The 16,827-nt window shown below is 44.6% G+C and overlaps 1 protein-coding gene across 4 annotated transcripts in view; it reads left to right on the top strand.

The window, feature by feature from the left end:
• rassf2a (Ras association domain family member 2a) overlaps nucleotides 1-11,649 on the top strand; it is a 48,769-nt gene extending 37,120 nt beyond the window's left edge. For 3 of the 4 annotated variants that reach the window (XM_068001039.1, XM_068001037.1, XM_068001038.1), the window contains 4 exons: nucleotides 263-314; nucleotides 7,366-7,487; nucleotides 8,275-8,372; nucleotides 8,843-11,649. In XM_068001039.1, coding sequence (XP_067857140.1) covers nucleotides 263-314; nucleotides 7,366-7,487; nucleotides 8,275-8,372; nucleotides 8,843-8,912 — 342 coding nt within the window. In that variant the 3' untranslated portion in view covers nucleotides 8,913-11,649. Of the gene's footprint in view, nucleotides 1-262; nucleotides 315-7,365; nucleotides 8,031-8,274; nucleotides 8,373-8,842 lie in introns of those variants that run through there. The other variant, XR_010966486.1, reaches the window with a different exon arrangement.
• The last annotated feature ends 5,178 nt before the right edge of the window (nucleotides 11,650-16,827 follow it).

Here is a 16,827-nt window from a genome sequence, read left to right as displayed (position 1 = left end):
TCTGTGCAGCGCCGTGAGACGTTATTTCCACACTAAAGGCGCTATAAAAATGCAAGTTGTTGGTTAACACCTGCGCCAACAAAGAAGGAAGGAGTTTGATAGAAACAGGTTGAGTGTTTGAACATTGAACATTACTTGCAGGGTTACATTACTTGCAGGGTTACAGAGATTACAGATCCTGGAGGTTTCCCTTGAACAAGGAAAAGGGTCAAAGGAAAGACTTTCAGATACGATGTTACGTTTTTTTTCTTCCCTTTTTCAGATTGAAAACAGTTCAGAGGAGTTTGCACTTTATATTGTCCACACCAGTGGAGGTGAGTCAAGGGCTCAGAGATGCTCTGTCACGAAATGTATATCTTGAGCTCTCTGAGAATATGGGAACACAACATGGGAGCACATCGGGTTGTAAACATGTCAAACTACTTCCACAGCTGGGGATTAAAATTGGTGGAAACAGACCTCAGGTTGGTCAGTACCTTCAGGACAAGTTGACTTGTTGGATGTGGGCTCTTCGTGTGATCGTTGCCAGCAGTTACCCCGAGGGTGCCCCCGATCGGACGCCCTAACTCTGGCGGAAGATTGGCAGATGTTGGCATGTCTGTCCGGGGTCTGCGCTGAAGTTAGGGGGGCCGATCTGGCGGGGGGTGGTCTCGGGACAAATTACCAGCACTTGCCTCGACGGAAGCTGAGGCACTTCAGAGTTTCTTGTTGTTTTTCATTCGATTGTGAAATTTCTTTCCAGAGATGGGCAATTGCACCAAAATGGAAGGCGGACATGTTGTACCCCACATCTGTGTTCATTCTGAATATAAGGATGTACCGTGTATGAATAATGAACTTTACAGGCATATAGACAGTACAGCACACGCTGACCTTGTGATGTAATGTGTGGGGATGTAGGACATGCATCTTATTAATGTGCAATCTTACAGACGGACACAGAACAGTACACACTGACACTCTATAATGTTACAGGAGGGACACAGAACAGTACACACTGACACTCTATAATGTTACAGGAGGGACACAGAACAGTACACACTGACACTCTATAATGTTACAGGTGGGACACAGAACAGTACACACTGACACTATATAATGTTACAGGACGGACACAGAACAGTACACACTGACACTATAATGTTACAGGTGGGACACAGAACAGTACACACTGACACTCTATAATGTTACAGGAGGGACACAGAACAGTACACACTGACACTCTATAATGTTACAGGAGGGACACAGAACAGTACACACTGACACTATATAATGTTACAGGAGGGACACAGAACAGTACACACTGACACTATATAATGTTACAGGTGGGACACAGAACAGTACACACTGACACTATAATGTTACAGGTGGGACACAGAACAGTACACACTGACACTCTATAATGTTACAGGAGGGACACAGAACAGTACACACTGACACTCTATAATGTTACAGGAGGGACACAGAACAGTACACACTGACACTCTATAATGTTACAGGAGGGACACAGAACAGTACACACTGACACTCTATAATGTTACAGGAGGGACACAGAACAGTACACACTGACACTCTATAATGTTACAGGAGGGACACAGAACAGTACACACTGACACTCTATAATGTTACAGGAGGGACACAGAACAGTACACACTGACACTCTATAATGTTACAGGAGGGACACAGAACAGTACACACTGACACTCTATAATGTTACAGGAGGGACACAGAACAGTACACACTGACACTATAATGTTACAGGTGGGACACAGAACAGTACACACTGACAATCTATATAATGTTACAGGACGGACACAGAACAGTACACACTGACACTCTATAATGTTACAGGAGGGACACAGAACAGTACACACTGACACTCTATAATGTTACAGGAGGGACACAGAACAGTACACACTGACACTATATAATGTTACAGGTGGGACACAGAACAGTACACACTGACACTCTATAATGTTACAGGAGGGACACAGAACAGTACACACTGACACTCTATAATGTTACAGGAGGGACACAGAACAGTACACACTGACACTATATAATGTTACAGGTGGGACACAGAACAGTACACACTGACACTATAATGTTACAGGTGGGACACAGAACAGTACACACTGACACTCTATAATGTTACAGGAGGGACACTGAACAGTACACACTGACAATCTATAATGTTACAGGAGGGACACTGAACAGTACACACTGACAATCTATAATGTTACAGGAGGGACACAGAACAGTACACACTGACACTCTATAATGTTACAGGAGGGACACAGAACAGTACACACTGACACTATATAATGTTACAGGTGGGACACAGAACAGTACACACTGACACTCTATAATGTTACAGGTGGGACACAGAACAGTACACACTGACACTATATAATGTTACAGGTGGGACACAGAACAGTACACACTGACAATCTATAATGTTACAGGAGGGACACAGAACAGTACACACTGACACTATATAATGTTACAGGTGGGACACAGAACAGTACACACTGACACTCTATAATGTTACAGGTGGGACACAGAACAGTACACACTGACACTATATAATGTTACAGGTGGGACACAGAACAGTACACACTGACACTCTATAATGTTACAGGTGGGACACAGAACAGTACACACTGACACTATATAATGTTACAGGTGGGACACAGAACAGTACACACTGACACTATATAATGTTACAGGTGGGACACAGAACAGTACACACTGACACTCTATAATGTTACAGGAGGGACACAGAACAGTACACACTGACACTCTATAATGTTACAGGAGGGACACAGAACAGTACACACTGACACTCTATAATGTTACAGGAGGGACACAGAACAGTACACACTGACAATCTATAATGTTACAGGAGGGACACAGAACAGTACACACTGACAATCTATATAATGTTACAGGAGGGACACAGAACAGTACACACTGACAATCTATATAATGTTACAGGAGGGACACAGAACAGTACACACTGACACTCTATAATGTTACAGGAGGGACACAGAACAGTACACACTGACACTCTATAATGTTACAGGAGGGACACAGAACAGTACACACTGACACTCTATATAATGTTACAGGAGGGACACAGAACAGTACACACTGACAATCTATAATGTTACAGGAGGGACACAGAACAGTACACACTGACAATCTATAATGTTACAGGAGGGACACAGAACAGTACACACTGACACTCTATAATGTTACAGGAGGGACACAGAACAGTACACACTGACACTCTATAATGTTACAGGAGGGACACAGAACAGTACACACTGACAATCTATATAATGTTACAGGAGGGACACAGAACAGTACACACTGACAATCTATATAATGTTACAGGAGGGACACAGAACAGTACACACTGACACTCTATAATGTTACAGGAGGGACACAGAACAGTACACACTGACACTCTATATAATGTTACAGGAGGGACACAGAACAGTACACACTGACAATCTATAATGTTACAGGAGGGACACAGAACAGTACACACTGACAATCTATATAATGTTACAGGAGGGACACAGAACAGTACACACTGACACTCCATAATGTTACAGGACGGACACAGAACAGTACACACTGACACTCTATAATGTTACAGGAGGGACACAGAACAGTACACACTGACACTCTATAATGTTACAGGAGGGACACAGAACAGTACACACTGACACTCTATATAATGTTACAGGAGGGACACAGAACAGTACACACTGACAATCTATAATGTTACAGGACGGACACAGAACAGTACACACTGACAATCTATAATGTTACAGGAGGGACACAGAACAGTACACACTGACAATCTATATAATGTTACAGGAGGGACACAGAACAGTACACACTGACAATCTATAATGTTACAGGACGGACACAGAACAGTACACACTGACAATCTATAATGTTACAGGAGGGACACAGAACAGTACACACTGACAATCTATAATGTTACAGGAGGGACACAGAACAGTACACACTGACACTCTATATAATGTTACAGGAGGGACACAGAACAGTACACACTGACAATCTATAATGTTACAGGAGGGACACAGAACAGTACACACTGACACTCTATAATGTTACAGGAGGGACACAGAACAGTACACACTGACAATCTATAATGTTACAGGAGGGACACAGAACAGTACACACTGACACTCTATATAATGTTACAGGAGGGACACAGAACAGTACACACTGACAATCTATAATGTTACAGGAGGGACACAGAACAGTACACACTGACAATCTATATAATGTTACAGGAGGGACACAGAACAGTACACACTGACACTCTATAATGTTACAGGAGGGACACAGAACAGTACACACTGACACTCTATAATGTTACAGGTGGGACACAGAACAGTACACACTGACACTCGATAATGTTACAGGAGGGACACAGAACAGTACACACTGACAATCTATATAATGTTACAGGAGGGACACAGAACAGTACACACTGACACTCTATATAATGTTACAGGAGGGACACAGAACAGTACACACTGACAATCTATATAATGTTACAGGAGGGACACAGAACAGTACACACTGACAATCTATATAATGTTACAGGAGGGACACAGAACAGTACACACTGACACTCTATAATGTTACAGGAGGGACACAGAACAGTACACACTGACACTCTATAATATTACAGGAGGGACACTGAACAGTACACACTGACACTCTATAATGTTACAGGAGGGACACAGAACAGTACACACTGACACTATATAATGTTACAGGTGGGACACAGAACAGTACACACTGACACTATATAATGTTACAGGTGGGACACAGAACAGTACACACTGACACTCTATAATGTTACAGGAGGGACACAGAACAGTACACACTGACACTCTATAATGTTACAGGAGGGACACAGAACAGTACACACTGACACTATAATGTTACAGGAGGGACACAGAACAGTACACACTGACAATCTATATAATGTTACAGGTGGGACACAGAACAGTACACACTGACACTCTATAATGTTACAGGAGGGACACAGAACAGTACACACTGACACTCTATAATGTTACAGGAGGGACACAGAACAGTACACACTGACACTCTATAATGTTACAGGAGGGACACAGAACAGTACACACTGACACTCTATAATGTTACAGGAGGGACACAGAACAGTACACACTGACACTCTATAATGTTACAGGAGGGACACAGAACAGTACACACTGACACTCTATAATGTTACAGGAGGGACACAGAACAGTACACACTGACACTCTATAATGTTACAGGACGGACACAGAACAGTACACACTGACACTCTATAATGTTACAGGAGGGACACAGAACAGTACACACTGACACTATAATGTTACAGGAGGGACACAGAACAGTACACACTGACAATCTATATAATGTTACAGGTGGGACACAGAACAGTACACACTGACACTCTATAATGTTACAGGAGGGACACAGAACAGTACACACTGACACTCTATAATGTTACAGGAGGGACACAGAACAGTACACACTGACACTCTATAATGTTACAGGAGGGACACAGAACAGTACACACTGACACTCTCTAATGTTACAGGAGGGACACAGAACAGTACACACTGACAATCTATATAATGTTACAGGAGGGACACAGAACAGTACACACTGACAATCTATATAATGTTACAGGAGGGACACAGAACAGTACACACTGACACTCTATAATGTTACAGGAGGGACACAGAACAGTACACACTGACACTATAATGTTACAGGAGGGACACAGAACAGTACACACTGACACTCTATAATGTTACAGGAGGGACACAGAACAGTACACACTGACACTCTATATAATGTTACAGGAGGGACACAGAACAGTACACACTGACACTCTATAATGTTACAGGAGGGACACAGAACAGTACACACTGACAATCTATATAATGTTACAGGAGGGACACAGAACAGTACACACTGACACTCTATAATGTTACAGGACAGACACAGAACAGTACACACTGACAATCTATAATGTTACAGGAGGGACACAGAACAGTACACACTGACAATCTATAATGTTACAGGAGGGTAACAGAACAGTACACACTGACAATCTATAATGTTACAGGAGGGACACAGAACAGTACACACTGACAATCTATAATGTTACAGGACGGACACAGAACAGTACACACTGACAATCTATAATGTTACAGGACGGACACAGAACAGTACACACTGACACTCTATATAATGTTACAGGAGGGACACAGAACAGTACACACTGACAATCTATATAATGTTACAGGAGGGACACAGAACAGTACACACTGACACTCTATATAATGTTACAGGAGGGACACAGAACAGTACACACTGACACTCTATATAATGTTACAGGAGGGACACAGAACAGTACACACTGACAATCTATAATGTTACAGGAGGGACACAGAACAGTACACACTGACAATCTATAATGTTACAGGACGGACACAGAACAGTACACACTGACAATCTATAATGTTACAGGACGGACACAGAACAGTACACACTGACACTCTATATAATGTTACAGGAGGGACACAGAACAGTACACACTGACAATCTATATAATGTTACAGGAGGGACACAGAACAGTACACACTGACACTCTATATAATGTTACAGGAGGGACACAGAACAGTACACACTGACACTCTATATAATGTTACAGGAGGGACACAGAACAGTACACACTGACAATCTATAATGTTACAGGACGGACACAGAACAGTACACACTGACACTCTATAATGTTACAGGACGGACACAGAACAGTACACACTGACACTCTATAATGTTACAGGTGGGACACAGAACAGTACACACTGACACTCGATAATGTTACAGGAGGGACACAGAACAGTACACACTGACACTCTATATAATGTTACAGGAGGGACACAGAACAGTACACACTGACAATCTATATAATGTTACAGGAGGGACACAGAACAGTACACACTGACAATCTATATAATGTTACAGGAGGGACACAGAACAGTACACACTGACACTATATAATGTTACAGGAGGGACACAGAACAGTACACACTGACACTATATAATGTTACAGGAGGGACACAGAACAGTACACACTGACACTCTATAATGTTACAGGAGGGACACAGAACAGTACACACTGACACTCTATAATGTTACAGGACAGACACAGAATAGTGTAACTGAGGTGTAGAAAAGCTGTGATGATCTTTCTGTCTTATCTGCTCCTGACGGTGTAATCCTTTACAGAAAGAACAAAATTAAGGGAGTCAGACTACCCTCTCATCGCCCGCATTCTTCAGGGACCATGCGAAGCGATAGCCAAGATCTTTCTGATGGAGAAGGACCTGGGCACAGAGGTCACGTATGATGTGCGTCTCCTTTTTTAAAGTTTACTGCCCAATTCAACACCTGTGGGATTACCAATGAGGAATGTTGCGTTCAATAAAATATCCTTTGAAGCTGCTAAAGATCAAGAGAGTGAGATGGAGCAGGAGTGTATGTGTGTGTGAGATTCACAACAGGGTGGTTCAGGACACGTGGAAGGCCCATGCGTTTTCTCCTCCTTTGGTCAGCATCATACACAGAACGCAACCTGTGTCTCTTCCTGATGTAACCAGACATTTTGCTGAATCATAACTAGGTGGAAGCAGTTCATGAATAAATAGGTGTCACTGCACAGCGACTGTTGAATGGTTCTGATTTTCATAGAGCACTTTGATTATTGTTTACAGCTAAATGGAAAAACTAATGGCAAACAGACACAGTTGGTTGGAGTGTGGGGCAAGCCAAGAGACGTGAAGCTGAGGTGCTGCAGCACCACCACTGGTGGGAGGGTGTAATTACAGCGTGATACGTTTACATAGGAAGTTTCCATTATAATGACGGAAAGTTCATGGGAGGTGCACACACACGTAAGATTGATATTATCAATGAAATTCTTATCTCCCTTGCACCCCTATCCTATTGCACCCCAGCTGTGATGCCAGGAAGTAAGAGGGAAAGTGCCAGTGTGTCATTGTATGGTGCATGTTGGGATTTTCCCTTGTAGTTGCTCCATTGCTGTCTGCTGCTGTCACAAATGTTTTACTGATAACAACACTGGGTTAATTCAGTTTAACTGATTTTACATATTTTCTCCTCCCCCACCCTGGCCAGGTTGCCCAGTATATCAAGTTTGAAAAGCCAGTCCTGGAGAGTTTCATTGTAAAACTGAAGGAAGAGGAAGATCGAGAAGTGAAAAAGTTAACACGCAAGTGAGTTCCTGTCTGAATCCCAGCCTTTCAGCACCTTGTGTTGCCTTGGTGTTCTTTTTGTACTTCTTTGCAGGGGGGCCTGTTTTAGAAAACAAAAACTGAATAATTGCTTATTTATTTTAATTTAGGGGGAACTCTGAACACTGTTGGGTTAATTTTAGAGACTGTCTTCACAATTTTGATAGTTCTGCAAAATGTTACATTTGGAAGGATTCTGCAGTGCCACCACTGGCGGGAGGGTGTAATTACAGCGTGACGCGTTTACATAGGAAGTTTCCATTCTAATATAGGCACGGGAACTCGTGAGAGAAAAAGCTGACGGGAAGATTTTTTTTTCGTGTAATCATAGCTACAGCTATGGATTATGGACAAAAAACAAAACCCATGTTTCATTGGGCTAACGGAAAGATCTCTCCCATCCAGGAGGAAGGTTTCAAATGGGCCTGTGAGCAAAATGTTTTTCTTTTCAGATATTCAGTAATGCGCTCGATCATCGAGACACGTTTGCAAGAATTGACAGAGTCCTGGGCACAGATCTGAGACTGGGCTCAGCTTATGGAATGACTGGTACAAGATGGTTTGGGCGGGCGTTCTTTGCTGTTGGCGTCTGGGCGATGTCGCAGAGACTTTGCTCTTCTGTACCTGCCATCGAGTGGGACATCCAAGCACCTTTAGATCGTCACCTGTGGAGAACTTTAACCTGGGCTCCTGAACCAGCCCAGAATTCACCTTCAGCCACTCCATTTGTTATTAATCTACTTCTATGACTGTTCTAGACAGACTCGAACGTTAAGGGCAGGTCAGACCGTGGGATTGACTGAAATCTGAGGAATGTGTTGGTGGTCACTTCTGGTTGGGCACTTCCTGAAGATGAATGTAAGATGTTTTATTGAGCACAAAGCACAAGTAATGAACAATCGGTGAAGAATCCGTTAACAGCACAAAAGTTGCTGTGAAATGTTGCCCTCCGATACCCTGAACTGAATGGCATTATCCAGAGGCTTGTAACACCGACCTTGTCGAAGCGAAGAAAAACTGAACCTGCCCTACTCCCCTTCCCCCTGTTTGCATTCCCGATGGAGCCAGTGTGGAGCTTCCCTCTTCTCCAGTTGGTCGAGACCCCACAATCTGGATTAAGTCCAGTAACGCCCCATTGTGAGCAATGGGCCCTATTCAAGGGTCCAGCAGATGTACTAATACATTCGTGATTTAAATGAGTTGTAGCACAAGAATTGGCCAGTCATGTCGGGTGGGTGAAAGGATACTTTCCACAGGCTGAGCCAAAGTCGGCGAGGTCTCCTGATAATAGTTACTGGGCTACTTGAGCTTCTCATTCAGGGCCACGTTTGTGAAAGTACTGCTCTACAATGCCTGTTAAATTCAGGGGATGTGGCAATTTCAGGTCACTGGGCCACACGGGGCTTTCACACTTGTGCCAGGCTCTCGTGTCTTCTTGTGGTACTGAAACATACTGCCTTGAGGGAGAGACTAGTGTTGCCAGTCTTGTCTGTCCACAAGTCCAGCTCTTGTCGGAGAGTCACAAAGGGAAGGAAGGGGGATTATTTTGGACTGGAGCTGTGATATCGCCCACTCTCAATGGTTGCTGAAGGATGTGCTGATACAAACAGCATTAAAAATAATAAATGAAGAAGGTGGAGAAAGTGACTGGGATTAATCTCCCGTTCTTCAGAACAAGTGGAGTGTATCCCACAAAATGTCATGTTTCAACTATTGCTGATTTTTGTCTTTGTGAGGTAGCCATTTCCATCCTTCTTCAAAGCCATTCTCCCTGGAATCGTCCACAAGGACAGCACCCATCGCTGGGGCGAGCTCCCCCACCAGAGCCCTCCACTATAATCGAACGACCAATGATTTTGCCGTCTCCCATTCCTCTCAACCGATCGCAAATGCATATTTTCCCTCCTTTTCTTTTAAATAAGCCATTTTTCTTCTGAAGTGAGCCTCGCCGTGAAGCCCAAGCCTTCAAAGTGGCCACCTGTAAAATTTACCTTCTTCCTCCCAGATCTCCACCCGTTACAACATATTCAGATTGTAACATGTCCAGGGATGGATCCTGTCGGTAGGTCGAGTTTTGTCAGTTATCATTACCACTAGCGCTCTGCGCCATATGGCCGAGTGTGTAATAGACAGAAAGTAGACAGGGGTTTGGTCAATGATCAAACGTGAAGATTTATGCAATATTATTATGTCACTAGCTATATCCTATATGCAGAAAGCACACTTAAAATATCTGGTACAGAATATAATTGCACTTTTGATGTATGAAATCCAACATTAGACTTTTGAGAATGAGATGTGGGAGTCTGAATGGAGTCCTTGTTATAAACGTTCAGATCAAACACGGTTCAGTTTACCATCGGTGTCACTGAGATCACCAGGTTTCAACCGCTCCCTGCTCAGTACGAAACCACTTTGTGACAAAAATGGTCTTTACTTTTTGCAAATGGTTTTTATCGTTTCTCTTTCAGGCTTATGGTGACAGAGGTGTATTTTGCAAATGATCATTCGGCCCATTGTGTATATTTTGAATTTGGTGCATTTTGATGAATCGTCGTTAATTTACTATCGAAGGTGATTGTGTTTGGAGCTGTAAATGTGATAAGACGTATAATCAGGGGAAGGGTTCACATGACAGACTTTGGGTAATGAAAATAAGTGTTGCCAGGCATGAATGCAGCAAGTGCGGATGCCATTAAAACAGAAAATGCTGGCAAACATGCGGAGAGAGAAACAGAGTGAACGTTTCAGGTCGATGACCTTTCATCAGAACTGCATGCAAACTATTTCCCAACAAACAGTCGACTCTGCACCACAAATTCAATTGGTCTTGGGGGGGCGGGGACGGGACTGATTGATCAAACGGAGGTCACGGTTGGAAGGAGAAAGCGTGCGAACTGCTCCCTTTCTGCTTATCATTCTTTCCTAAGTTTCTGCAGCTGTCCACAACCCCAGGCTGCTGCCATCTTACAGGAAAGTTTGTTCCGCTCCATTTCCCTCAAAGAACCCCTCTTGTTTTAAGTGGCGCCTTTTAGAATTCCAGACGAACGGGAAAGCTACCAATTGCTCTTGTTTTCACGGTGATCTGTTCCCAGAGGATCAAAACCCGATCGGTGTTCGACCTAACTTAAAAACGAATGTTAAAAATAGATATATTTTTCTGTCGCACGATTTCACGACGTACATACATTTGGGTAGTTAAAACCTGTGAACTATTTTTTAAAAGAAAGATGGAGTTGAATAAAGTCTAACAAATTTACTTCCTTGTGATTGAATTTGTTACCTGTGATGGAGTGAAGTTTGCACATCAAAGAGTTGGGTGGGTTCACATCATTTTGCTACCTTAAATATCCTGAACTTGATTTCTCTCATCTTCTCCTTCCTCCCCCACACAAGGCGCAGTACCTTTATCCTGAGCCGTACAGTCCAGGAAGGCCCATGTTAGATCGCCAGCTTTTTTTTTCAAAAAATATACTTTATTCATAAAATTTGCAGCAATACATACAATACAGTTGTCATATTACATTCCAAACGTACACAATACAGATTATACAATTTGCAGGTTACATTAAGTCCAGTTCAACGAACACCTTGTACATAATTACAGTTCATGACACTCTAGGGTGCCTCATTGCATTACACTCAATACAGATTATTGATTACAGATTCATTACAGGTACATTACAGATCCATTACAGGTACATTACATCAATTTGAATTTTACATTCTTCCCGAGGGGGGTTTTTCCCTGATTGCAGCCCCTCTATGTACAATGGCGGGAAGGCTCTAAACAGTTGCCTTTCCCCACAGAGCCTTTGCGGCGGCCGCACCCGTCCTCAGTGCGTTCCTGAGCACGTAACCCTGGACCTTGGAATGTGCCAGTCTGCAACACTCGGTCGACAACAGCTCCTTGCACTGGAAGACCAGCAAGTTTCGGGCAGACCAAAGGGCGTCTTTCACCGAGTTGATGGTCTTCCAGCAGCAGCTGATGTCCGTCTCAGTGTGCGTCCCTGGGAACAGCCCATAGAGCACAGAGTCCTGTGTTACGGAATTGCTCAGGACGAACCTGGACAGATACCACTGCATCTCTCTCCAGACCTTCTTTGCAAAGGTACATTCCAGAAGGAGATGGCTGACGGTCTCGTCTCCACCGCAGCCTCCTCGGGGACAGCGTGCGGTAGCGCTGAGACTTTGGGAGTACATGAAGGATCTGACAGGAAGGGCCCTTCTCACCACCAGCCAAGCAAGGTCTTGGTGCTTGTTTGACAGCTCTGGCGATGAGGCGTTCTGCCAAATGACATTGACAGTCTGTTCGGGGAACCAACCGACAGGATCCACCATCTCCTTTTCCCGCAGGGTCTCGAGGACGTTACGTGCGGACCACTTGCTGATCGCCTTGTGGTCAAAGGTGTTTTTCTGCACAAACTTTTCCATGAAGGACAGGTGGGTTTTGTGCTGCAATCGCTGATCACAGCCAGGATCCCACAATCGTCCTGAGTATCCATTCAGGGGCAAATGGACAGGGTTCCCCCTTTGACTTGCTATTAATGACTCGTGCTAGAAGTTGGCATGTGTAACTATTGGGTTAAGATTGAGTCAAACTCGCTTGTACTACCCCCCACAGTCAAACGCCCTGCTGACAGCCCATGTGCACAATAGACACTTGGGCGTGATTTACTTGAGGAACACTGAAGCCCATGGAACTGTACCCATGTCTTCAGGTGGGGGAAGGCAGAAAACTGATTTTAAAATACTCTGTGGAATAAACGGGGACTTTGTGGCAAGGGAAAGTAAACTAAAATTAAATGTTTGGAACTATCCTTTTGCATGTGTTTGTGGGAAGTTGATCACTTTTATTTATTCATTCTCGGGATGTGGGTGTCGCTGGCGAGGCCGGCATTTATTGCCCATCCCTAATTGCCCTTGAGAAGGTGGTGGTGAGACGCCTTCTTGAACCGCTGCAGTCCGTGTGGTGAAGGTTCTCCCACGTAGGGAATTCCAGGATTTTGACCCAGCGACGATGAAGTAACGTTGATATATGTCCAAGTCAGGATGGTGTGTGACCCGGAGGGGAACTTGGAGATGATGGGGTTCCCATGCACATCTTGCCCTTGTCCCTCCACGCGATGGAGGTTGCTGGTTTGGGAGGTGCTTGGTGGGTTCCTTCCAATTCTTGATAACCTGATGCTGAAAATCATTCCATTTTTTTGAAAAATTGAAAGGGGAACTCGCACTGCATACTGAGGTGGAGGTACTGTCATTCGGAAGAGACAGTAAGCCTAGTGCCATTTGTCTGTTGATGTATATGTAAGAGATCCCATGGCACAATTCGAAGAGCAGGAAAGGTCAACTTTTGTGCCTCAGCGGTAATTCACTGGCTGCGAAGCGTTTTGGGACATCCTGAGGATGTGAAAGGTGCTGTTTAAATATGGTCTTTCCCTTAACTCCTTTACAACTCCTCCAGGAACTGATTGACTGAATGAAGGACAGTAGCTAAAGGGAGATAAAGCAACCACATTAAACATTTCAAAATTATAGAAGATTAGAATAGATTGAAGAAAAAAGAATTAAAATAAAAGCCCAGATTGTGCTGAGCTTCTGACCACATATCTATTCCCTCACCAAGGCCGCCTACTGTCACCTGTATACCATCGCCTTTCTCCATCTCTGCCAGCGCTCATCTGCTGCTCAAACTCTCATGAATGCCTTAGCACTGCCAGACAACTATTCCAATGCTCTCCTGGCTGGCCACCCTCTGTAAGATTCAACTTATCTAAAATTCCACTGCCTGCATCCTATCTTACATCCGCACACCCATCATCCCAGTCTTTGCTGATCTATATTGGCTCCCCGTCCCCCAATGGCACCAATTTAAAATTGTCGTCCTCATGTTCAAATCCCTTCCTGGTGTCACCCTTCCCTATCTATGTGACCTTAAGACCATAGGAGATAGGAGCAGGAGTAGGCCATTTGGCCCCTCGAGCCTGCTCCGCCATTTAATGAGATCATGGCTGATCTGATTTTTACCTCAACTCCACTCTCGTGCCCTTTCCCCATATCCTTTGACTCCCTTGCTGATCAAAAATTTGTCTAACTCAGCCTTGAATGTACTCAATGAGTACCTCCTCTCGCCCTGTACCCTCCCCCCAAACCGTTCCCAGTGCACTGGCCTCTTATGGGTCCCCACTTCACTCCACCATCAGGCTGTGCTTTACATGCCTCGACCCCACACTCTGAGAGTCCCTCTGGAAACCCTCCACCTGTCCATCTCCCTCTCCTGCTTAAAGACCCACCTTTAGATTCATCTTTTGATCGCCTCTGCCAATAACTCCTTCATTGGCTCCCTGCCTATTTTTTTTTTGTCTGATTACACCTCTGTGAAGCGCCTCAGGACATTATTTTCTGTGTGAACGGCGCTATATAAATGCAAGTGATTGTTGAAATCTTCAACAGAACCAGGAATGCCAGGCAGGATCTTTCCAACCGGAGCCAGGAAATGGGCCATCGTTTGGGGAAGAGTTGGCAGGAAATGAAATCTGAAATCGAGCCTGAAACCATTTCCCGCACCATAAAAAAAGTGAATGGACTTTCTTGACAACCCGATAAGATGAGAACTGACAGAAAAACTCTTCCTTAATTTGCAGAATTCTGAGAATGAGGGTGGAAGCTGCTGACACCTCTTGTTGAGACTGTATCACCACCCTCCGCATTAAGGGCGAGATACGATTTGGTTGCAGCTTCCAATCAGTTGGTATCACAGACCATGGAGTGAGTCTGGAAGTGAAGGGTATTGCTTGCAGGAATAGCCAAGGCTCAGCAGATTCGGAGTGTATAACAGAGGGAGAGCGAGTGTTGGGAATAGGAAGGACAGACAATCGGCATCAGAGAGAGAGAGAGAGAGAGTGGCAGCTCGCTCTTTCGGACGGGACCCTTTTTCAGAGCCTGTTGCACACAAGTTGTTCCCCATTATCCTTGCGAGATCTGGGATCTCCCCAGAGGAGGGAGCATTCCGAGCCGCGATGGGGCAGTTGGCAAAGAGTTGGAAAGTTGAAAGTGGACGTGTTAGGAGCTGGGAGGCAAGGGGTCGGACCGACACCATGGAGCGCTCAGTCAGAAGGTTGGAGACCCCCCCCTCCCCAGTGTTCACTAGCAGACGGGAACAGTCACTAGTCTCAACCTCTCCTCACTTGGATGACAGTACTTGTGCAATGAAACACAGCCTCCCGCTTGGAAACAGAAACCTTGCCCAGCTCTGTGACTCTGGTCAACTTGTGGTATTTTGAGCGGGGTAGAATCAGACAGAGTTCCTGCTCTCTCCCCCATTGAAAGTGTTGGCGTGTGGGGTTGGGTGGAGGACGGGACTGCGGCCGCTCACTGTCCAGCGGATGCAGGTCACTGGGACCAGGAACCTGAGGGCTCTGGGAGGAGGGGGGGGGGAAGAAGAGGAGGAGGGGGAGGGAGGAGGAGGAGGATGAAGTGTGCCTGGAAATTCAGGACTGAAAATTGAAGATTAAAAGTGAAAGGATTCTCTGTCCCAATTCAGAGGGCGGAGTTGTGTTTTTTTTGTATTGTGGCAGTGTCACATCATCAACCAAGTCAGTCAGCTAAAGCTGGGAGCCAGCTCACACAGACAGGCCACGGTTCAAAGCTTCTGATCAAAGAAAGTCTCTCAGTGAAGGTGTGATGGAGGGTTTGGAGATGATCAGAATCCAACCCCCCAAACAACCCAACATGGGGCTGGGGGAGCAAAGTGTTTAATCTGGGAACGGGGAGGAGAGAAGCTGTGAGCCAGAAACGGTGGGTAGCTAAACGGGCAGCAATCTGAACTTTTAGCAATAACGGTGTGGGGAGATGGGTTCAGATCTTGGTACGGGAGATTATTGCTTCTTCCTGAAGCGTTTGATGGTTTCACCGTGTAATGAGGCACGGTGTATAATTTTAAACCTAGTGGGGAGAGTTGGTAACTAAGTATAAACCCAACCAGAACAAGGAAAAAAAGCGACAGTAACTGCACGGAGAGCATATCACGACACCTTCGGGATAGATGGTTCATGAACGTGTAAAGCAGGGACCGAGAGCGCTGTACATTTTCATGGCGTGAAGGAAGGGGCGTAACATTTCCACACCGTTCACCTGACGAAGGAGGAAGCCTCTGAAAGCTTGTGGAATTTAAAATAAATTTGTTGGACTATAACTTGGTGTTGTAAAATTGTTTACAATTTCAAAAGGACACTGAGGGGGAACGGGATGATAAGTATAATATCGAGATGTTAATACGATATGGAAGGGCTGAAAAGCTGAGTGAAGGTGGTCTGCAGGTAATCGTGTGTAGGAGATGTAGGTTCGAGCCCTGGTGAAGGCTTGGGTTTGAGCCCCAGAACATAAGAGGTCGCACTCGCCATCAAAGTGCGTTCAGTCACAATTTATGATGTGGAGA

Source organism: Heptranchias perlo, chromosome 20 (assembly GCF_035084215.1).
Source record: "Heptranchias perlo isolate sHepPer1 chromosome 20, sHepPer1.hap1, whole genome shotgun sequence".
Classification (NCBI taxonomy): domain Eukaryota; kingdom Metazoa; phylum Chordata; class Chondrichthyes; order Hexanchiformes; family Hexanchidae; genus Heptranchias; species Heptranchias perlo.
The sequence above is the reverse complement of the archived record's forward strand: the minus strand, read 5'-3'. Positions and strand labels throughout refer to the sequence as shown.